Source organism: Protomyctophum parallelum (genome assembly GCF_964188405.1).
Source record: "Protomyctophum parallelum genome assembly, chromosome: 20".
Classification (NCBI taxonomy): Eukaryota; Metazoa; Chordata; class Actinopteri; order Myctophiformes; family Myctophidae; genus Protomyctophum; species Protomyctophum parallelum.
In genome coordinates this window covers 42,477,744-42,502,119 of record NC_139718.1, presented here as the reverse complement: position 1 = coordinate 42,502,119, position 24,376 = coordinate 42,477,744, and the positions used below count along the sequence as shown (strand labels likewise).

The 24,376-nt window shown below is 46.2% G+C and overlaps 2 protein-coding genes across 2 annotated transcripts; one reads left to right on the top strand and one right to left on the bottom strand.

Moving 5' to 3' along the window:
- The first annotated feature begins 4,638 nt into the window (after positions 1–4,638).
- hmgcl (3-hydroxy-3-methylglutaryl-CoA lyase) lies at positions 4,639–13,245 on the top strand. The gene is made up of 9 exons (XM_083792199.1): positions 4,639–4,762; positions 4,891–4,983; positions 6,768–6,875; positions 7,536–7,631; positions 8,524–8,672; positions 8,762–8,825; positions 9,299–9,487; positions 10,783–10,908; positions 11,746–13,245. The coding sequence occupies exons 1-9, from the start codon at positions 4,649–4,651 to the stop codon at positions 11,845–11,847; spliced, it is 1,041 nt and encodes a 346-aa protein (XP_083648325.1). The 5' UTR covers positions 4,639–4,648; the 3' UTR covers positions 11,848–13,245.
- A 5,161-nt stretch (positions 13,246–18,406) lies between these two features.
- gjb3 (gap junction protein beta 3) lies at positions 18,407–21,134 on the bottom strand. Its single transcript, XM_083791405.1, has 2 exons — positions 21,010–21,134; positions 18,407–19,899 (listed from the first exon to the last, which is right to left on the bottom strand). Exon 2 carries the CDS (start codon positions 19,811–19,813, stop codon positions 18,938–18,940), a length of 876 nt encoding a protein of 291 aa, XP_083647531.1. The 5' UTR covers positions 19,814–19,899; positions 21,010–21,134; the 3' UTR covers positions 18,407–18,937.
- Between the last annotated feature and the right edge of the window lie 3,242 nt (positions 21,135–24,376).

Below are 24,376 nucleotides of genomic sequence, written 5' to 3'. Positions count from 1 at the left end.
CATTTGTACACTCTCAGAGTTACAGACCCAGTGTCAGGGTGAGTTCAGAGGACCCAAAAGCAGTACGACCAAAAGGCAGGATTCACAGTTCAGGATGTTTATTAAACAATAACTTAAACTTCCCATAAAATGGGGCAGGCAAAACACGGTAGACACTCTGACATGAAATGACGATCTGACAAGGGACTGAACAAACTGGGGTATACAAATAGACATGGACTAACTAGACACAGGTGAACTCAAAATACAATCAAACACAGGATAGGCTAACAGGACAAAGAGGACACAGGTGACTAGGATACAATAATCAGGTAGGTAAGACAGAACAGGAAACACAAACAAGAGGAGGCAGGAAGGCACAGAACAATACTACAAAACAAGACAACCAAAACAACAACAGAGTAACAGAAAACAAAACCCAAACACCACAAGGCCAAATACAGAATAAGTCCAAAACCTACTTAGGTTCAAGGTTCAAGTGTTCAAAGCAACACACATGACAAGCGCTTTCTTTAACATTCAAGGCATAACATTCAAGGTCTTACAGAACATGAACTAAACACAAAATGGTCATGTCATAATAAGAGTTCAGGGTTTGGAGCCATGAGTCTTGGCTCAAATACAAAGGCAGAGGGGTGGGGCGTGACAGTACCCCCCCCTCCACGGACGGCTCCTGACGTCCTACAAGGACACCCACCCAGGGCGGGCGGAGGGGGCCCAGAGGAGGGAGTCAGAGGCAGGAAAAAAAAGGCAAGGGCAGAGCAAAAATAGAGTCAGCTGAGTAGAACAGGGCAGGTGTGGACTCTACTAGGGAAGGGCCACTAACTGGCCAGGACAGGGCCGTGCAAAAAACACTGAACTGGGCAAGGGCCAGGGCAACACAGAACAGATAGAACGGGGGCCAAGCAGGAAAAAACTGACAGAAGCATACGGACAGACAACACACCCATTACCGGCAGGCAGCTAGCTGTACAGCGGAGAACCGGACCGAGAAACAAGAAAACACTAACAGACAGGCAACAGAACGCACAATCATACAACCAGAATCACACAGAAAGGCAGGCAGGCAAACACACAGACAAGCACATAGACAAGCACACAGACAGAAGATGGGACAAACCGAGAGACAGACAGATCAACTGACAGACAGTAAGGCAGGCAGACAGACATGAGGTTTGACACAATAGGCGGGTAAAGGGGTCAGAAGGGCGACAGGAGGACTGGGGGGTCGAAAGACGGACAAAGAGACAGGCATTCACACTAGCAGACACGCATACAGACAGACAGGCGGACAGACAGACAGGGAGAAGGACTAACGGGCTGGTGAAAGGGAAAACAGTGGGGTTGGACTGGGGAACTGATGGAGGACTAGCTATAAAAGGGGCGGAATTACAGACAGGGATGGGGCTGTGACTACAGACAGGGTTGGGGACAGTGCTGGGGACAGGGCTACAGACAGGGCTGGGGACCGGGCTGCAGACATGGCTGGGGACAGAGCTAGATTTGGAGAGGGGACACAGACAGTGAGGACGCATGGACTGGGGCACCTGAGAACAGTGAGGCTGGAGTGCAGGCTCGAGGTCTTGCTGCTGTAGTGCAGGCCCAGGTTCTGACCGCTGGAGGTCAGGCCCGGGGTCCGGCAGCAAGAGGGCCTCCTCAACAATGGCAGTGAAAACAGACAGTTCTTGAAGTTCGCAAGGAGTGTCCGAAGGGAGAGGTGACAAAGGCAGTACATTGGGGATGGCAGAAAAGGGTTCAGGTGGGAAGTCGGCGGGGACAGCCGAGGCAGGAACAAAAATGTCGGTGGAGGCCGCCGACGCAGGAAGCATGTCGGTGGGGGCCACCGAGGCAGGAAACATGTAGGTGGGGGCCACCGAGGCAGGAAACATGTCGGTGGGGGCCACCGGCCCAGGAAACATGTCGGTGGGGGCCACCGAGGCAGGAAACATGTCGGTGGGGGCCACCGGCCCAGGAAACATGTCGGTGGGGGCCACCGGCCCAGGAAACATGTCGGTGGGGGCCACCGACCCAGGAAACATGTCGGTGGGGGCCACCGACCCAGGAAACATGTCGGTGGGGGCCACCGACGCAGGAAGCATGTCGGTGGGGGCCACCGACGCAGGAAACATGTCGGTGGGGGCCACCGACCCAGGAAACATGTCGGTGGGGGCCACCGACCCAGGAAACATGTCGGTGGGGGCCACCGACCCAGGAAACATGTCGGTGGGGGCCACCGACGCAGGAAACATGTCGGTGGGGGCCACCGACCCAGGAAACATGTCGGTGGGGGCCACCGACCCAGGAAACATGTCGGTGGGGGCCACCGACCCAGGAAACATGTCGGTGGGGGCCACCGACGCAGGAAACATGTCGGTGGGGGCCACCGACCCAGGAAACATGTCGGTGGAGGCCACCGACGCAGGAACAGACATGATGTCGGTGGGGGCCACCGACGCAGATACGGGCATGATGTCGGTCGGACACAGAAGCACCTCGGCATAGCTGGGTAGTAGCAGCGGAGATCCGCCGCCACCGTTGCTGGACAGATGAAGAGGTGCACGCTGGTCAACGGACGGTTGTGCACACTGCTCGCTGAGCTGCAGTTGAGGCCCACCGTTGCTGAACAGGTGCGGAGATTCGCCGCCGCCGCAGATGGACAGCAGGGGAGCCTCAACGTGGCTGGGCAGCAGTGGGGCCTCGCCACTTCCGGTGTTGGGCCGCAGTGGAGGCTCGCCACCTCCGACGCTGGGCCGAAGTAGAGCCTCGCTGTCGCTCGTCGACAGTGGAGGCTCACCGTCACTGGGAAGCAGGGGCTCCTGGATGCTGGGCAGTTGGGAGCGTTGGTGGTGGCGGAAGCCACGACGATGACGCCCCCTCGCCTGGTTTCCCCTGACTATGGCCAAACGAGACCCAACATACGGACCTGGGGCAGGTTCAGGACAGACAGCCTGGAGACCCACAAACCCCAGCCTGATTGACTGGGGTGCGGGCAGGGGTGCAGGCTGGAAAGCAGGTTGAGGGCAGGCATGGAGGTGGTCAGAATTAGACGGGCTGGCTGGTGGCAAAGTAGACTGAAGGCGTGAAGACTGGACGCAAGCAGACAAGGCAGTCCAAACATTTTTTACTGACCCTGCAAGCTCCTCCGCCCCCTTCAAGGCCTCAATCTTCTGCTCGAGGCTGGTGGAGGGCTGTGCACTTAACTCCAAGCAAGTTATCATGTAGTGCAGTACCTCCTTTAATCCAGCTCCTGCAACGTCGTCCGCTGGGTCCATAACTGGTCAGATCGTACTGTCAGGGTGAGTTCAGAGGACCCAAAAGCAGTACGACCAAAAGGCAGGATTCACAGTTCAGGATGTTTATTAAACAATAACTTAAACTTCCCATAGGCAAAACACGGTAGACACTCTGACATGAAATGACGATCTGACAAGGGACTGAACAAACTGGGGTATACAAATAGACAAGGACTAACTAGACACAGGTGAACTCAAAATACAATCAAACACAGGATAGGCTAACAGGACAAAGAGGACACAGGTGACTAGGATACAATAATCAGGTAGGTAAGACAGAACAGGAAACACAAACAAGAGGAGGCAGGAAGGCACAGAACAATACTACAAAACAAGACAACCAAAACAACAACAGAGTAACAGAAAACAAAACCCAAACACCACAAGGCCAAATACAGAATAAGTCCAAAACCTACTTAGGTTCAAGGTTCAAGTGTTCAAAGCAACACACATGACAAGCGCTTTCTTTAACATTCAAGGCATAACATTCAAGGTCTTACAGAACATGAACTAAACACAAAATGGTCATGTCATAATAAGAGTTCAGGGTTTGGAGCCATGAGTCTTGGCTCAAATACAAAGGCAGAGGGGTGGGGCGTGACACCCAGGGCCATAAGGGTCCATTTGGTTCCAAACCATCATTTAGCTGGGGACCCCCTGGAACTCCAGGACCCCCGGGGGTCCCCAGACCCCACTTTGGGAACCACTGTATTAAATTACATTCAATACTTCTGCTGTCTACTCCACTGCTCCTCAGACAGAGGCAACTAGCCCTACTGTACTTTTTACTTCACTATAATTATTTGAAAACTTTAGTTAGTAGGCCTAGTTACTTTGTAGATTTAGATAATATTAAAACATACATTAACCACTTCAACCCATAGAGTAATACATTTTGGCCATTTGAAAATAGCAGATCTACAAGCTCACAATGTGTTGTGGTGCGTGCTATGTGTGGAAAGCCTGGTGACATGAGGTTATAGGTGCTAGTATGTAAAACGTCTGGGTTTCCGAGGCTAGGTGGGTGCTATGCGACCCATTGTGAGCTTGTAGATCTGCTATTTTCAAAATGTAGTTTATACAATTGAATAGTTTGAAAACTTGTGAACTGGGACATTCTGCATGAGTCAAAAAAGAGATGTGTGAGTAGTACTTTTACCACCACTGCCTTTGAGTAGTAGTCATTATTATTATTATTATTATTATTATTATTATTATTATTATTATTAATAATAAAATGTGCCCTGTAAACCTGTTTTGAAATTTAAACAATGGAGGCAAAAATGTACCTTGTGTAGATATCCTTCTTTCGTCCCTTCCCCCTGTGCTTTCGTCACACGAAGGCTGGAAGCATCATGGCGGCGCTCAGGAGGATGGTTGTAAACACTTCATGGAACTCCACCAGGCTCATCATGGGTCACCACCAGTGTCTGGCATTCAGCAGTTGCTCTTCGGCGTTCGCCAAGTCGGTAAGTTGAGTCGTGTGCGTGTCGTGTGCGCATATAATTATCACTTTGGAATACATTCCCTAATATTTCACATGAATACCGTAATAATTATTGAAACGAATGTGTGTGTGTGGAACGAATCACTGCAGGTCGCCGTGGCTGCAGGTATCAAAAACAAGTCTCTCCCGGAGAGGGTGAAGATCGTGGAGGTTGGACCCAGAGACGGTCTTCAGAATGAGACGGTGGGTTACGAATGTGTTATTAATTTAACGCTGAGAGGTTACAGGTGCGTAACAATTTGTACGTACGTAACTAAACTACGTACGTAACCCCTGAGTAGTTACACATGAATGGATAGAGAACATCCTGCTTGTTATGCAATGCTCTAGCTCTCTTCTTGGACAAATATTTGCTGGCAACCTGAAGACACATTGGTGTTTTGTAATGTCTGTAGCGAGTATAGCCCAAATATAATGGGCCTTTTATCTACAGTACAAATTCCACATGGAGTGCCTGCCAGGACGACCTGGATTTTTGTTTTTAAAATACCTTTTTTTTAACATAGTTTCTCCTCTCTCCTGAACTGAACAGTATTCCCTTCTAGCCCTCCAAGCAGAACCCAAATGCTACTGAAGTTTCTGACATTTGTTCGACCCAGTGCATTGGGTCCTGTTCCACGTCGTCCATGCCACCTGTTTAAAACATTTACTCCATGTTTCGCTGCTCCCCGCGCTCTATGACGATATTATTCAGTGTGAGGCTTTCTGAATATGTAAAGTATAAGTACACATACATGCCGCTGTGAATATCTCCTGTGGCGCGGAAGCCGTTAAGTATTTTTAATATATGTTTGCCCGATTTGGAAGCTTGGATTCTTCTTTTCCTTCCTTGTTTATTGACACCTCATTGTACCGCCTATCTGGCTAGCTAGTGGCGCTATAGCTATGACACAGCAGATCAGAGGCAGGGACGTAGCCGCACAAGCCAACCGCACACCGGGAGGCGGTACAATAAACGGTAAACAAACAAGAAGAAATAAAGCGACCAAATCGGTCAAACAAAGATTAAAAATACTTAACGGCTTCCGCGCCACAGGAGATATTCGCAGCTGGATGTATAGCTACTTAAAGTTACCGAATTCAGAATAACTCAAGGAAAATAATGGCGTCACATGCCGCGGGTCCTATTTTAGAGAGAATCTCCACTTCCGCGTATAGGAATTTCCATACGAAAATACAGTAGTGAGCAGGGACCCAATGTAAAACTCAACAAAATATCAGAAAAGTTTTACGTAGGGTCCCGAGAGGGGCTAATTCCCTTCCATCATCACCGGTAGTCTGACTATGAGCCAGAGGGATACCAGTCCACTAGTGCAGGGGTAGTCCCTGGAAGTATTGCATTATGGCCCCTGACCATTAATTTAGTAATGTAGGATTCTTGTTGACTTAAAAATTTCATTCCACTAGTTGAGAAACAGTGAACTCAACTGAATGACCTGGTGGCCTATGATGACTGTCCATGTAGTCATTTTACTGACAAATTGGAGGTCAAGAAATTCAACAGAAAAAGGGAGTTAGAATCTTAAGAGGGGGCAGCGGATCGTCTGTTTGAGTCATTATTATTAGGAAATTATTAGTAGTCAGTGGACAATTAATTGGTTGAGAAACGGTGGGATATATGGGATGCATAGTCGGTGTTACAAAAGCATTAATCTTATCCCATATCCCCACCCAACGCAACAGTGGTCCCCAGGTTGATTCTAAGTCAGGGTGGTGGTCCCTGGTTCACAATCCGTTGAAAACCCCTGCAGTAGTGGATAGATAGATAAATAGATAGATAGATAGATAGATACTTAATATTAATCCTGAAGGAAATTTGTTTTGTTCAACAGCTCCAGTGCAATACATACATACAGAAAACACAGCTGTAACAATATAAAGCAGCGCTCCTGTATCTCATTTTTGTCTATTAAAATATTTGCTGATGTTCAAATGTTCTCTTTTTTTCTTCACCCCCCCCCCCCCAGACCATTGTACCGGCTGAGACCAAAATTAATTTGATTGACATGCTGTCAGAATGCGGGCTGTCGGTTATCGAGGCCACCAGTTTCGTCTCTCCCAAGTGGGTTCCACAGGTGGGTTTCTTTTGACGAGGTTCAACTGATTCTACACAGCTGCTGTAGGCCTATTATGGGGCTAAAGTAGCAGATCTACAAGCTCTCAATGCGTCTGTCTGTGACGCATTGAGAGCTACATTAGCTGTGAGTCTTATTTTATTCAAGCATTTGATGTGGTCAAACTAGCAACGTGTTCAGAAGCATCTTTCATAAAACTAATGGTCTGGTTAACCCATTTTGGGCGGGAACCCCTTTTGGTGTTAGCATTATGTTATGCTTTAGCTATTGAAAAATAGCAGATCTACAAGCTCATAGCGAGCTTGTGGGTCTGCTATTTCTTGAAAATTCGAAGAACCACTGACATAGAAGCATAGCTTTTTCAGAAAACTGTCAGGATGTAGAAGACATTTTTAGAATCTGATCTCAGGTCAAAATGGGTCAAAGCCTCGATCTGTGAATTCCTCATTTTCTTAACTTTGTTGGGTGTATGTAGAAGAACAGGAAGTTCAGGAACAATATTGTTTTCGGAAACGGCACACTGTCACAAATCGCACGACACAATTTTCTTTTTTCGTCATGAGATTGTATTTTTTGCTTTAATTCCATGTATGTGTCATGTCACCTGCAGTGCTATTTAATTTATTCCATGTTCTTTTTTTCGTCTTTTTTTTCGTTCAGATGGCAGACCAGGTGGAGGTGATGAAGGGCATCAGTAGGAGGCCAGGGGTCTCCTACCCGGTCCTCACTCCCAACCTCAAGGGATTCCAAGCAGCTGTGAGTCTCCAGCGCACATGCTAAATCATTAAAGCTACACTCTGGAACATGTTGAATAAAATGTATTTATATTTTCTTATAACTAAGCTCTAATATCTCCCCTGAGTCATTAGGGATATCCCTTTGACTTAGTGCAGTGGTTTTCAAACAAGTGGTTCCCAGCTAGATGATGGTTGTTGGCCAAATGGAGACTTGTAGATCTTTAACTCTTGAGAGCGTAAAATGAAACCAAATGGACCCGTACGGGCAGGAGTCTACACAATTAGAGAATGTAGAAGAATTGTTATTTTTGACCGTTTGCCAACAGCATGGAATTGTGTGTCAATTTTGGGTCTGAGAGGCTCAAGTGGTGGTACGCGGCTCAAATGCTGACTAAATAATGGGCCTTGACGTGAAAAGGGTTGAAAACCACTGGCTTAGTGGATAAGATGTTGGCTTTCCACGCGGGAGACTCAATTCTCGGACGTTAAACTAGAGCCGTGGTTCTGAACCCCCACAGGTCCATTACGGGGGTGGTCCCCCGCTTAATGATTGATAGTTGATCATCTTCACCATTATTTGCCTGATAAAGCATCCTGGTCGGTCCCGTGAATTCACATTATCATGTGTCTTCTGTTCTGCAGACCCGTCTGGCCCCAAGCGCTGGGGTGGGCGTTTTGCAGGAACCAAAAAGTGGTGCAAAACGCCCACCAAGCGCTTGGGGACGATAACGGTCCGCAGAAGACGCATGATAATGTGAATTTATGCCACCGGGATGGTTTATCAGGTTACACTAATATCTACAATGTGAGGCTTTTGTGACGTTTACAAAAGAAAGCACACGCTAAAAGCGAATAAATAACTAAAACGTCAAACTTCAAATCAAGCCTCTTCCATCTTTCAATTCCTGCAGGTCAAGGCAGGGGCGTCGGAGGTCGCCATATTTGGTGCAGCGTCGGAGCTTTTCAGCAAAAAGAACATCAACTGCTCTGTGGATGAGAGCCTGCAGCGCTTTGAGGAGGTGATGAAGGCTGCTAAAGCGGCTAATGTGCCAGTAAGAGGGTAAGATTAATATGTGCCATTTGACCTGTTTTTTTGTTTTTTTGTCATTAGGTTCTAGTAATAATGACCCATGTTTCTTATTCCTACAGCTATGTGTCATGTGTGCTGGGATGTCCATATGAAGGCAAGGTGGCACCTGAAAAAGTAGCACATGTGAGTGTGTGATACCTTATCTCTTCACTTCCTTCTTGGATAAAATGGTGCCGTGGAGGCTTTTTTTTTAGGTTGGCTCTATTTCACAATAATCACGATTGATCCGTCTATTGTATTGTTTCTTCAACTTTCTTGATTAATCTTTGAGATTCTAGACTTTGAAATTGCTCTATGTTTATCTGATGGATAATAATGATAATATGTAACCGGGACAAGCATTCACATATATCCCTCGACTTATTGACTGCTTAAAATGTAAATGTGTAAAATAGCTCTATGTTCTGATAGCAATCATTGCTATGGTGTTTGTTCAGCTCTTTCTTTTTAGCTCTTTATTTGGAGAGACAGGGAGAGCAAACGCCATAGAAATTATTACTATCAGAAAATAATGATATTTGTTTTCTTTTTCTTTTAACCAAACAAATATAACTCGCCCTTCCTTTTGACGGTTTTACTCCTACCCTGGTCACCAGGTGGCAAAGAGCCTCTACGCCATGGGCTGCTATGAGATCTCTTTGGGGGACACGATAGGAGTGGGCACCCCGGGGGGCATGAGGGAGATGCTGGAGGTGGTCACCAAGGAGGTGCCAGTCAGTGCCCTGGCGGTCCACTGCCATGACACCTACGGCCAGGCCTTGGCCAACATCCTCATAGCCTTACAGGTCAGTACCTCTGATGAGAGTTGTTTGAGCACGAGGGAATGTCAAGTTGCCCGTCTAAAGTGGAAAAGTGGAAAGTTAAGTGGATAAAATAATGTGTGCGTAAAAAGATAGAATATATCCATACACAGGCGTTCAACCTCCCCTGATTTTATTAGCAACATTTCAACCAGATATAATTCCAAAGAGTGTTTTGATTACAATTTACAATTTACAATTTAGGCATTTAGCAGACGCTCTTAATCCAGAGCGATTTACATTTAAGCAAGAACAAAAGCATGGGAATACATCACATAAAAGCATTTATCAATATCATGAAACATGCGTAAGCTAAGAAAGTAACAGTGGAATATCTATATAATGAAACTATACATACACTATACATATAAACTATGCATATTTACTACTATGCTATACATATGTACTATGGCGTGCTATAACTATATACAATACAATTATAGTGCTGTCTACATAACATGCTATAAGTCTGTGTCAAATGCTATCTAAGCCAACAGAAATGCTATCTAAGGGGTTAGGGTAAGTGCTATGGGCCATGATGGAGTCTGAAAAGGTGGGTTTTCAGGCTACGGCGGAAGATTGGGAGTGATGCTGCAGTTCTGACTGCAATGGGAAGTGCATTGATGTCCACTAACTACCTTTTGAGCGTTATAGACAAACGTTGTAAATGTTTAATTTGGGCGTAAGTTAAAGAAATCACACCCGTGTGAACCAAGTGGTGCAACTCTACTCCCCTCCTCTCTCTCTCTCTCTCTCTCATTAGCAGGCAACAGTGCAGCACTGTCTCTCTCTCTCTCTCTGTTTCTGGCAAACAGCGCCCCTACTGGTACTAATAGTCATATACTGGTGCTCATTAACCCATTCTGAACGGGAACCCATTTTGGTGTTAGCATCATGTTATGCTTTATCTATTGAAAAATAGCAGATCTACAAGCTCATAGCGCGCCACCGAGTGGCGCGCTACGAGCTTGTAGGTCTGCTATTTTTGAAAAATCGAAAAACGACTGACATTTTTAGAATCTGATCTCAGGTCAGAATGGGTTCATCAGACCAGTGTGTGTGTCCAGTGGAAACCTCGTATGAATCTGATCTCAGGCCAGAATGGGTTAACGTACACACATAGGTGAACACAGACACACGTAGATGGGTGAACACGGACATTGCTGTTCCTTGGAGTGGTTCCACCACAACACCAAAAGAAAAGTACTTTCATGGATGCGCATGCACGTCATATATATATATATATATATATATAACGTATTGATATTTTCACCCGACAGATGGGTGTCAGTGTGGTGGACTCGTCGGTGGCTGGACTGGGCGGGTGCCCGTACGCTCAGGGGGCTTCCGGCAACGTGGCCACAGAGGACGTGGTCTACATGCTGCACGGACTGGGAATTCACACGGTGAGCGGTGTTGTTTTCGTCGACTAAAACTTAAGACGAAAGATGTTCGTCGACTACCTTTTTTCCACTGACTAAAACTAAATAAAAACGAATCTCTGACGACTAAAACTAAGACTAAATATTACTGACAATTTCGTCAGCAAATAAAAACTAGACTGAAATGTTGGGAAGGAACCTAGTGGACAAGAGATCCAGTTTTATGCTGGGTTGCATGCTGAAAATAGCAGATCTACAATCTCACAAGATTGTGAGATTGTAGATCTGCTATTTTCAGCATGCAACCAAAGTGTAAAATATGTCATTACAACGACATCGAGGCCTGTCAAAACACATTTTAGTCGACTAAATCAACTGTAGATTTAGTCGACTAAAATCGTTTGACATTTAGTCGACTAAAACTAGACTAAACACTAGAACATTCCAGGTGACTAAAATGTGACTAAAACTAAGTGAAAACTATTCAAGAGACTACTAAAACTAAAACTAAAATAGAGATTTGCTGCCCAAAACAACACTGACGGTGAGGGGTCCTCCCAGCGCCTACCTGCTACAACCTGCTCATTCACAGCGCCGTCATACGTCACAGTTTTACTTCCTGTGTCGTTCCATCATCATCATCATTGTTACCTGTGTTTACTCTGTGTGTGTGTGTGTTTGTCTAATCTCCAGGATTAGTGCTTTCTGCTTTTGTGTTGTGTTTTAACTCTGCAACAGGAATTCCTCGTTCAAAACCCACATAAACCCCGCTATAGTTTGCTGTACAATGTCCTGAGAAATTCTGACAATGCCTCCTTTTGACTCGTGTGTGTTTGCTTTGCGTGTTTCTCTGCGTCTCAGGGAGTGGACCTGCCCAAGCTAATGGATGCGGGAGCCTTCATTTGTCGTTCGATCAACAGGAGGACCAGCTCCAAGGTGGCCCAGGCCTCGTGCAAACTCTAAACGGTCGACGTCGGCTTTCTCTCCGTGTGTTTTTCCAGCCACCCCTCAGACAAAACCACATCCAGCTCCTGGACTTCATTTATTTGAAGTTATCCAGTTCATCATGGATTTGATTTGATTTAACCTCTACTAGTAGAAAGCCTTTAGGCTTAGGTACATGCACTAACCATGAAGTGATGAACATTCTATTTGGTGACGGGCTATGAAAGCCGTGCTGAAACGGTGCCTTATGTACAGTATTAATAAGTCATACCGATCATGCCTGTCAAACCTTGTGTCATGGCCAGTGTACTTTTGTGTGTGTGTTGACAACCCTCTTTATCATGTGGGAGCAACATGCCATCTCTACCTGGGGGATTTTACAAATCTGTACAGTTAGCCTATATTTTAAACTTCTATTGGGCATAACATGATGAAGCCAGGCGTGGTGCTGGTTCTGTTGATTTGTCTGTGATTTCACGGGGTTAAAATGGAGGGTCTGCAGTGAGTCAAAGACCCCCACGTTTGGCTGCCAAACGCTCCGAGCTGTGAACCAGGGGAGTGCTGGGCTCCTCGGGTGCCGTTTGTCGCATCGTGGTATTAAGAGTCTTTGAGGATGCTCAGTCCCGCTGCTCCGCACTGTTTGAACTGAGCCTGGAGATTTATCACACCCCTGTATCATCAGACACACTGTAAGGTCCATAGTGCTGATTTAACCCATACTGACCTGAGATCAGATTCATACGAGGTTTCCGCCGGACACACACTGGTCCTGATGAACCCATTCTGACCTGAGATCAGATTCTAAAAATGTCAGTCGTCCTTCGATTTTTCAAAAATAGCAGACCTACAAGCTCGTATCGCGCCATCGTATGAGCTTGTAGATCTGCTATTTTTCAATAGCTAAAGCATAACATGATGCCAACACCAAAATGGGTGCCCGGTCAGAATGGGTTAACTCCGGAGAGTAGACAAGTTGAGCCAAACGTGGCCTAATCAATGGGTCTGTTTGATTTAATTTGTCCACTCTCAGAGTTAAATTGACAACCAGGATTGTACTGTGCAGTAGCAATCAATGGCCAATGGATGGTTAAAAACACTGTAAAAATCACAGACTGGGGGAATCATTTTAGTTCTTTAATACTCATAACCCTCTGTATTAAGTCATCATTATTTATAATTATAAAAGTATAAAATGTATTTTATTCTGGAGCACAATTCATATGAAATATGGGCAAGTGAAATTGCTGAGAGAATCAGTGGGAGCGTTTAAATCGGGATGGTGTGGCTGATATTCCACTGATATAATATATTAGTTTTTGTTTTTCTCATTTCATTCTCATGTTGTGGTTTTGTGAATGAGTAAATATTTGTTTTAAAATATTAGTTCTCGTATTATTTGTATCCATTGTATGGATGGCAAATGTTAAAAAGAAATAAACAATTTTAAAGAGGTAGTTTTTTTTATCATTCATATAAAAGTTCTGATACATTATAAATGGCTATATTGCAAATATATCATGGGTTTTCAACAGGTGGTCCGCGGACCACTGGTCGTCCGTGAAGGTATTGCATGTGGTCCCTGAGCATGCATTTGGTAATGTAGCAAATTGAAGATTTTGTAGAAAGGGAGTTGGAATCTCAAGAAAGCTTGCCTGATTGGGTCATCATTCTTTGGAAATTAATGTTCCCATATAATCATGTCTATACTCTATCAGTACTGTATATCACTTAACCTGAGTTTAAAGGGATAGTTCAGATTTTTTTAACTTAAGTTGTATGAAATACTTGCCATTAATATAGTGGTTGCAACTGTATTAATTGATTGTCCGAGTCCCGTGGTGGGAGTTCTGCTCTTGTTTTAGTGAATATTAAGTAGTTCCGGTCATTTTGTGGGGGGCACTGGGGCTACGCAGTAAAAAAGTAAAAGTAAATTAATCCACAAAATGAACATTTTGTATTGTTGACCTATTTCTAAAATATTAGCGCGACTTTCATTCATCTTTGACCCCTCCATCACATGGAACTATTTTTGGGCGTAGTGATATGGACACAAAAACATAGTTCTGTGTGATAGAGGGGTAAAAAAAAGAACGAAAGTTGCACTAATATTTTAGAAATAGATCAACAATACAAATTTTGTGGATTAATTTACTTTTACTGCGTGGCCCCCAGTACCCCCCACAAAATGACCGGAACTACTTTCACCAAAACCAGAGCAGAACTCCCACCACAGGGCTCTGGCAATCAATAAATACAGTTGCAACCACTATATTAATGTTAATATTAATATATTAATATTTCATACAACTTAAGTTCAAAAAATCTGAACTATGCCTTTAATAGAAGGCTGGATAAAGTAAAAGAATGGAATAAGGGTGGTGGTCCCCAGGTTCATTCTTAGTCAGGGTGGTGGTCCCCAGGTTGGTTCTTAGTCAGGGACCGGGTGGTGGTCCCCAGGTTGATTCTTAGTCAGTGTGGTGGTCCCCAGGTTGATTCTTAGTCAGGGTGGTGGTCCCCAGGTTGATTCTTAGTCAGTGTGGTGGTCCCCAGGTTGATTCTTAGTCAGTGTGGTGGTCCCCAGGTTGATTCTTAGTCAGTGTGGTGGTCCCCAGGTTGATTCTTAGTCAGTGTGGTGGTCCCCAGGTTGATTCTTAGTCAGGGTGGTGGTCCCCGGGTTGATTCTTAGTCAGTGTGGTGGTCCCCAGGTTGATTCTTAGTCAGTGTGGTGGTCCCCGGGTTGATTCTTAGTCAGTGTGGTGGTCCCCAGGTTGATTCTTAGTCAGGGTGGTGGTCCCCGGGTTGATTCTTAGTCAGTGTGGTGGTCCCCAGGTTGATTCTTAGTCAGGGTGGTGGTCCCCGGGTTGATTCTTAGTCAGTGTGGTGGTCCCCAGGTTGATTCTTAGTCAGGGTGGTGGTCCCCAGGTTGATTCTTAGTCAGGGTGGTGGTCCCCGGGTTGATTCTTAGTCAGTGTGGTGGTCCCCAGGTTGATTCTTAGTCAGGGTGGTGGTCCCCAGGTTGATTCTTAGTCAGTGTGGTGGTCCCCAGGTTGATTCTTAGTCAGTGTGGTGGTCCCCAGGTTGATTCTTAGTCAGGGTGGTGGTCCCCAGGTTGATTCTTAGTCAGTGTGGTGGTCCCCAGGTTGATTCTTAGTCAGTGTGGTGGTCCCCAGGTTGATTCTTAGTCAGGGTGGTGGTCCCCAGGTTGATTCTTAGTCAGTGTGGTGGTCCCCAGGTTGATTCTTAGTCAGGGTGGTGGTCCCCAGGTTGATTCTTAGTCAGTGTGGTGGTCCCCAGGTTGATTCTTAGTCAGTGTGGTGGTCCCCAGGTTGATTCTTAATCAGGGTGGTGGTCCCTGGTTCACAATCAGCTGAAAACCCCTGAATTATATGAAACGTATTAACTATTAAGCCATTGTTGTAGATTACAAGAAAAATAAATAGAGCAGGAACTGTACAGCCTTTAGTTGTTTTGCACAAATCATCGTAAAATGCTACAACGATCTGTATTACTGTGGGAGGATTGATTACGAGCAAACAATATTGCTAACGTGTTTGCTTCTCCACACCTTGTCGAAACCTGCTAAACAAGCCCAACTGGTGGACTGAGATTCTTATTGCTTACAACACCCATCGTCGGGTCACTAAAACATCTATGAGCTAAAACTAAAAAAAACACAGGACAAAAATGTCATTGTCGCTAACTAAACAAATCCGTTCACAGTATTTCACAGCAACTTGAAGATATGCATTGACATGACAATGTTAGCAGGTGAATCATTCAATATGTCATTGAAGCCTGAGGACAGTGAAGGTAAAACTTGAGCCCCCCCCCCCCCCCCCCCCCCCGGACAGATTAACAGATAAGATGGTGCCAGGTGTCATCATAAAGAATCCACTTCAAAACACTCCTGACCACCTACAAAGCACTAAATAACCTGGCTCCCCCATACCTCTGTGACCTCCTCAAACGCCATGCCCCCTCTCGCTCCCTCAGGTCTGGTGATGCAAACCTCCTCGACGTCCCCAAAACCAAACGCCGTACGTGGGGGGATAGAGCTTTTGCCTTTGCTGCCCCAACCCTGTGGAATGCCCTCCCTAAGGCACTCAGAGATGCCCCTACCCTTCAAACCTTCAAATCCACCCTCAAAACCCACCTCTTCAAAATTGCCTTCCCTAGCTAACCCTTTTCACTGTCTTTTAATGTTCCTTAGCTTTTAGTGTTATTTTTCCTTTTTCTATTAAAGTTGTTTTTATTTGTTGTTACCTCTGTAAAGCCCCCCCCATGTAAAGCGTCTTTGGGTACTCAGAAAAGCGCTATATAAGTTTGAGATATTATTTGAGATATTATTATCATCACTGGACATGCAAATGTAATTGTGATGTAAACTTAGTAACATACATCAGTGTGATTCAGGGGTTTTCAACTGATTGGTGAACGAGGGACTTATATTGACTTATAATCAACCCGGGGACCACTGTTGTGTTGGGTGAGGACATGGGCTAAGATTTGTGCTTTTGTAACACTTGCCATGCAATGAATCCCATGTGTATACATCCCAGTCCCACTGTTTCTTAAGTTAAAGTTGTACGATTTGTCACACACGTTACCGCAGTGACATTTGTTCTCCGCATCTCCCATCTCTTGGAGCGGTGTGAGTGCCGCGCTCGGAAATCATTTGATTGGTAGATTTTACCCCCCCCCCCCAATTCAAGGAAACTGCCCATAGATCCGAAGTCCCGTTAGTCCGAACATGCACTGCTCCCGTGCTTGCGGTTAGGTTTAGGTTGGCTCCCGTGCTTGCGGTTAGGTTTAGGTTAGGGTTAGAGATAGGGATAGTCATTTCGGAACAATAAACCTTCTGACTAATGACACGGCACCCAATTCAAACCTTGATGCTGAGAATACGTTTAGAATTAACGTTTTCTGATCTGCATTCATTTCAATGATAAACCGTTTCCATTCAACGTTTATCCTAAATGCAGATCAGAAAACGTTCATTCTGAACGTATTCTAACGAAATACTCAAATTATTTGTGCATTGAGTTTATTTTAGATTAAAGGACCACATCACCACTTTTCAGCCTATCTTCATATAATTGGTCCTCACTAATAAAAAATAAAATACCACAATTGTTTTTCTACTCGGTCTGTGTCTCAGGAGGGCTGTGGGCAGTTCAGAAACCCGTCCACCAGTGACATCATCGATGGGGAATGGCATGCTTTCTATTCCTGAAAAGCGGCAATGCGAAAATGGAAGCCTTCGTTCTCACGAATCACGATAATAAGAATCTAAATATATATTATTATTATTATTATAAAATATTGTTTAAAAGAAATCTGCCCATCGATGATGTCACTGGTGGACGGGTTTCTGAACTGCCCACAGCCCTCCTATGAGACACAGACCGAGTAGAAATACATTGTGGTAATTTATCCTGAACATTAATATGAAGTGGTGAAGTGGTCCTTTAAGGTGGTTTGAGATGGAACTGCACTGCAGTTACAGCGACAAATACAATTTGCAAAACACAATACCTAGAACATATGACCGACATGATACAAAAAGCACAATTCCTGGTGATAATTTTAACACTTTTTTTATTTAAAAAAGGGTCAGATATAAACATTGAGTGCGCCACCGAGGATGACGTTTTCCAGCTGACTTCGGGCGATATGTGCCAGATGATCGCCCGAAGTCAGATGACGTCACAGTTCAATGAGCCATCTGTGTGTCTCCTCTCTTCCACTGTAAGCGCTCCAGCTTATCCAATATGGCAGAATTAAACGGCAGCATTCCTTTTGCCTCGTTTTAAATCAACAGTGGACTTAAGAGACCGGGAAAAGTTGTGTACGAGCACGTCAAAACACAGGCGGTCTAATATGTACATAAGAGTGGCTGGCTTATGCAGCGTAAACCTGAGAACCCAAAGAGCACGTCATGCCTAAGGATGCTTGAGATAAAACACAAGTTAGATATGTGTATTGTTGTTTTGTACTGTAATTACTTCATTGAACAAAGTAAAAAAAAAAAAGTAAAAAGTTAATTCCAGGACAACATTAAAATGTTATGCTTGAATTACGCTCCATCGCACGGCGGTGTTGAAAATAGCAGATCAACAAAGCTGGTAGGAGCTTGTAGATCTGCTATTTTCACACCATCATAAATCAGGCGTAACATCCACAAATCTCTGTTGGCTCCAGACAATCATAGTCCATGTAAAGTGTTTATTTGACATTCTGAGGCAAGTTGTGTCTTGATGGGTACGAAACACGTCATCATCGTCAGCTTGTGAATAGATTAGGAAGTGTCTTCTATTAAAACCCATTCTGACCGGGCACCCATTTTGGTGTCAGCATCATGTTGTGCTTTAGCTATTTAAAAATAGCAGATCTACAAGCTCATATCGCGCCACCGAGTGGCGCGATACGAGCTTGTAGGTCTGCTATTTCTTTTTAAATCGAAGAACGACTGACATTTTTTTAATCTGATCTCAGGTCAGAATGGGTTCATCAGACCAGTGTGTATGTCCGGCGGAAACCTCGTATGAATCTGATCTCAGGTCAGAATGGGTTAAATGCTAACCGAAATGCGTGTTTGCTGTAATACTATAGAGACAATAGAGTGCCCGGACCCGCTGCAGGATTGGCTGTGTGGGTGAATACCTCTCACAGGTGTGTCCGGAATACCTGCCTCCGAGTCCATGACTGAGTCTTTCCATCTCACTGTGGCCTCCCCTCCCATGCCACAACTCCTAGACCTGGCCAGACATCCTCACTGGAATGTTCAAATAAAGGCTGGGCTGAATTTCTCAGAGCATTAAAAAAGTCACAAGTCCTTTATTGTTTCAGAGCACATCGTGGCGTAATATTGACAAATCAGATTTGACTCCTTTGTATAAATTGTGGATACTGACTTGTAAAACAGCTCTGAGAATAAGTGTTAATATGGCGCCACTCAGGATTAATCCAGCTGTGAGCGTCACCAGAGCATGGCAGCTTCTAAGGTGCTCCAGAGCCCTCATTAATAGAGCTCTGATCCGCTTCTGTAGTCTCTAACGAACTTCTAAACCATGAAGCTCTCAAACTTTCCCCCCCAAAAAAACTTGACTTAGCTCTTCTCATCGCGCAAGGTTAGGTTCGGGGCAGAGGCCCGCAACTCCTGCGATAGTTTCAGGGCCGACGGCCTGTATGCAGACTTCAAGGTGGGAGGCCTTTCCTTCAGGTCCAGCCTCGACATGCGAACGTCGTTGTAATTGTTGTCCGAAGTGTCGTCCTTGTAATCGCCGTGACGCGCGGCGGCGGCCACGTGGCGATGGCGCCGCTTCAGCTTGTTCGCGCAGCGGACCACGCGCTTGGAGATGAGGTAGATGACCTCGCAGACGTTGAGGACGATGCAGAGCGCCGAGGCTCCCACCATGAAGTAGGTGAACACCTTCTTCTCGGTGGGGTGGCCCACGTAGCAGTCCACCACGTTGGGGCAGGGCGTCACCTCGCACTTGACCACCCGGGGCAGGTAGAAGCTGTCGTAGATCCGGTGGAGGATGTAGAGGAACGCCAGCTCGAAGCCCGTCTTGACGAAGAGGCTCATCAGGTAGGTCCACCACAGGCCGCCGTGCTTCTTGCCCGTGTTCTTGTAGAGCCGGGCGCTCTGCTCGCCGTGCTTGGCCGTGTGCTTGCGCTCGCGCTCGTCCCGGTACGCCACGTGCATGACCACCATGAAGGAGGGGCAGCTGACGAAGATGAGCTGCAGCGCCCACAGGCGGATGTGGGAGATGGGGAAGTAGTGGTCGTAGCAGACGTTGGCGCAGCCGGGCTGCTTGGTGTTGCAGTCGAAGTCCTTCTGCTCGTCTCCCCACACGCGCTCCGCCGCCACCACGTACACCATCACCCTGAACACGAACACCACGGACAGCCATATCCGGCCGAACGCCGTGGAGTACTTGTTGACCCCGCTGAGGAGGGCTTGGAAGGTCTTCCAGTCCATAGTTATGGGCTGGAGGGGGGGGGGGGGGGGGGTGTCAGCTGTCTCAACCGCTTCTGTCGCTGTGGGCTGTAGTTTAAAGCGAAAACCTGCAAAAAGGGAAGAGAAACAAAGTGTGGTCATGAGTTGATTCTCAGACTTTTACATTTCAAGGACCCCCCCTTAACTCTGACAGTATACAAATGGAACCACACGGTTCCAGAACCATTTGTATACTGTAAGAGTTAAGGGGGGTCCATTTATATACTGTCAGAGCTAAGGGGGGTCCATTTGGTTCCATTTATATACTGTCAGAGTTAGGGGGTCCCGGTCATTTGGTTCCATTTGAATGCTGTCAGAGTTACAGACTTGCAAGGGTCAATTTAGACTCCCCTCAAGGAACCCCAGCTGAGAGTCCCTGGACCCCACTTTGAGAAGAACCACAGGATCACAAATAAAGGGAAAACTGTCTGTCTTGAGAGACTACACGAAGCCACTATCAGTCCCCCCAGAGATGCCAACAGACCATGAGATTACACACATTTATCAGCACAGTGGTGGTATATGAGTAGGCCTCAGATTAACTGTTCCATGAAAGACACAAGTTTCTTAAATGTAGTGTTAAAAAGTTAAATTCTACTGTTAATTAACGATTCCTTTCATTTCATTTAAGATGAATTGAATATGAAAGACCCCAATGGAAACAAGCTTGTTTTGAACTACACTTCCCTGTGTTTTTTCTGCAAACTCTTAATAAAGTAGGCTAGTTAATCAATCAATCAATCAATCAATCAATCAATCAATCCTATACGTTATAGCCTACTTCGACGGTCTATTGAATTACAAGATAGATATTACAAGGTAGATCTCTTGGCATACTATTTGTAACAATACAATTTGTAAAACATCCGAGGCATCTTTAAGGAGAATAAATCGGCATTACAAGAAAGTAAAATAAACTGTACGCACAGAGTAGCCTATGAGGTGTTTTACAGATAGCCTATGGCCCATTGCCTCGTCCTGTTCTGTTGACTGCGGCTAATAGATTTAATACGAGAACAAAACTCGTTTTGGTTTGGATGAGGTTGCTGTATGATGAAAGATAGTAACTCATTTCTGGCGAGTTTTTCCAATCCTCTCTCAAACTCACAACAACTTTGCGCATTTCAACTCCCATTTCCATTGCCCACAGTTCAAAACAAGTTGATCTTCCCACTTACCAAAGTAGTATCATTCCATCGTCAGTTCGCGGACACGGAAAGGGTTGTTTTAATGACTCGTTAATAACAATAGAGTTTAGTTCCTTCCTTTTGCGAACATGTCCACCTCCAGTCTACAGGTAGAACACTGCGCGAGATAGACGCGCCGTGAGGTTCGCCTGTGGGTGTGGTTTAAAGAAGAATGGTGTTTTAAAACGCCCAGATGTTATAGGCTACCCTCCCCATCTATCTCTCTCTCTCTCTCTCTCTCTCTCTCTCTCTCTCGCACGCTCAATAATACATTATGGAAATAAGTTAACTGACTTTAATAACTGTCTATGAATTGATTGCTTAGGGCCTAACGTTTAAGTGGAAACAAGTCCGCAAGGACTTTTTTGTGCTATCCCTTTTGAACTGAGTGTTTGACTGTAGGCCTATACTCTGTTGCTGTTTTTTACATAAATATGTTCAATAAACTATTCAATCAATCAGTCATACTGAGAACATTGCGATCAAGGACTCTGGACATGTGTGCGCAATGACAGTAGGCCTACATAACCCACCTAATATAATCAGAGTTCACCAACAATGTTTGCATAGCCTATATTTGTGCACTGTCAAAGTTACTTGCATTCATTGAACACTGATCCTGTGCATTTGGCTTTTGTGATGATCCCTACAAAAGTACAAATAGGCTATAGCACGGGTGCCCAAACTTTTTCCTGTCAAGGACCCCCAAATGGATACTAATTAGCTCCACAGACCCCCATTTGAAGAGATATGCCAGGGACCCTCATAAGAGAATATCTTATGGCTCTAGCAGTGATTCTCAACCCATTTAATTTCAAGGACCCCCCAATTTGACATGCATTACTGCATTAGTCTACGGAACTCACATTTAATGGCATCTATATGGGACCCCCAATTTATATAGTAAAATCAATGTTATAGAGGGTGTATGCGTGTGACACCATCACCTAACCCGGAAGTTATGCAGGAATGCCTACTGAGTGGCAAAAGAAAACTACTTTCTGGCCTTGACAGCCTCATACATCCAAACAGAAAAGTCCTATCTGATTGCATTAAACAACGTTAAACAATGTTAAACTCACTTTGCATGTTGCTTTGCCACTCGATGTCATCATAGGCATCCGTCCGTCAGTGATGACGATGGATTGCGCCTGGGTGGTCATGATTTCTTGCAGCGACGGCTGTGGCTGGACAGCCCCGCTCCGGAGTGACAGTCTTTAGCGCAGTTGGTGCAGACAAAACGAGAGGGGACTGGTACAGGAGTGGGGGCTGCTTCACGCAGTTTCCTCTTCTGTCTCTTCGCCTGCAGCAAAGAGATGTGTCTCTCCTCGGCACGGCGAGTTCCTGCAGCGACAGTCCGCCTCCATACGCCACGGTCCTTTGCAGCTTCCTCCCAGCTGTTGTGGTCAATGCCTGCCTGCTTCATGTCACGTTTGCAAACGTCCCTGAAGCGCAGGCGTGGGCGACCAAGAGGTCTGGAGCCTGTTGACAGCTCTCCATACAGGACGGCCCTGGGGAGCCGGCTGGGGTCCATCCTGTGGACATGGCCAAGCCACCTGAGGCGGCGCTGGCTCAGCATGGTGAACATGCTGGTGGAGTGAGCACGTTCCAGGACTTCTGTGTTGGGAATTTTGTCCTGCCAAGAGATTCCCAGGATGCGACGTAGACAACGCAGGTGGAAGCTGTTGAGTCGTTTCTCATGTCTGGTGTATGTGGTCCAGGCCTCGCTGCCATACATCAGGGTGCTGACGACGCAGGCTTGGTAGACCTGGAGTTTTGTGCGCGTAGCTAGGTGGTTGTTTGACCACACTCTTTGTGACAGCCTGGCCATCACTGTGGCGGCTCTTGCAAGACGGGTGCCCAGTTCTGTGTCAAGAGAAAGATCGCTGGAGATTGCAGATCCGAGGTATGTGAAGGTGTTAACACATTCCAGAGTCTGACCCTCGATGTCAATGGAGAGTGGAGTTCCAACATCCTGTCCCATGACATTGGTCTTCTTTATACTGATGGTAAGACAGAACTCCTTACAAGCAGATGAAAGCCTGTCCATCAGCCCCTGGAGTCCAGACTCGGTGTGGGATGCTAGTGCTGCATCATCAGCAAAAAGCATTTCCCTCAGGAGGACACTGGTCACCTTGGTCTTAGAGCGCAGACGCGCAAGGTTGAAGAGTTTGCCATCAGCTCTGGTGTGTAGGTAGACACCTTCAGGACATGAGCCAAAAGCAGCTGACAGTACTAGGGAGAAGAAGATTCCGAAGAGGGTTGGTGCAAGAACGCAACCCTGTTTCACGCCACTGCGGATTGGAAAGGACTTTGATGTTTCACCTTCCCAACAGACTGAACCTTGCGTGTTGTCATGAAATGATTTTATGACGGCAAGGAGTTTTGGAGGGCATCCGATCTTTTCAAGCAGCTTGAAGAGACCATCTCTGCTGACAAGGTCGAAGGCCTTTGTGAGGTCGACGAAAGCGAGATACAGGGGTCTCCTCTGTTCCCGACATTTCTCCTGTAGCTGTCGAAGGGTGAAGATCATATCCACTGTGGACCTTTCTGCCCGAAAGCCACATTGTGACTCAGGGTAGACGCGCTCTGCAAGGAGGTGGAGTCTAGTGAGGGCAACACGGGCAAAGATCTTCCCCACGATGTTGAGCAGAGAGATGCCACGGTAATTATTGCAGTCACTGCGGTCTCCCTTGTTTTTGTACAGTGTGACGATCTTGGAGTCACGCAGGTCTTGGGGGACAGCACCATCATTCCAACAGAGGCAGAGGAGGTCGTGAAGATGAGGAAGTCCTATCTGATTGCATTAAACAACGTTAAACAATGTTAAACTCACTTTGCATGTTGCTTTGCCACTCGATGTCATCATAGGCATCCGTCCGTCAGTGATGACGATGGATTGCGCCTGGGTGGTCATGATTTCTTGCAGCGACGGCTGTGGCTGGACAGCCCCGCTCCGGAGTGACAGTCTTTAGCGCAGTTGGTGCAGACAAAACGAGAGGGGACTGGTACAGGAGTGGGGGCTGCTTCACGCAGTTTCCTCTTCTGTCTCTTCGCCTGCAGCAAAGAGATGTGTCTCTCCTCGGCACGGCGAGTTCCTGCAGCGACAGTCCGCCTCCATACGCCACGGTCCTTTGCAGCTTCCTCCCAGCTGTTGTGGTCAATGCCTGCCTGCTTCATGTCACGTTTGCAAACGTCCCTGAAGCGCAGGCGTGGGCGACCAAGAGGTCTGGAGCCTGTTGACAGCTCTCCATACAGGACGGCCCTGGGGAGCCGGCTGGGGTCCATCCTGTGGACATGGCCAAGCCACCTGAGGCGGCGCTGGCTCAGCATGGTGAACATGCTGGTGGAGTGAGCA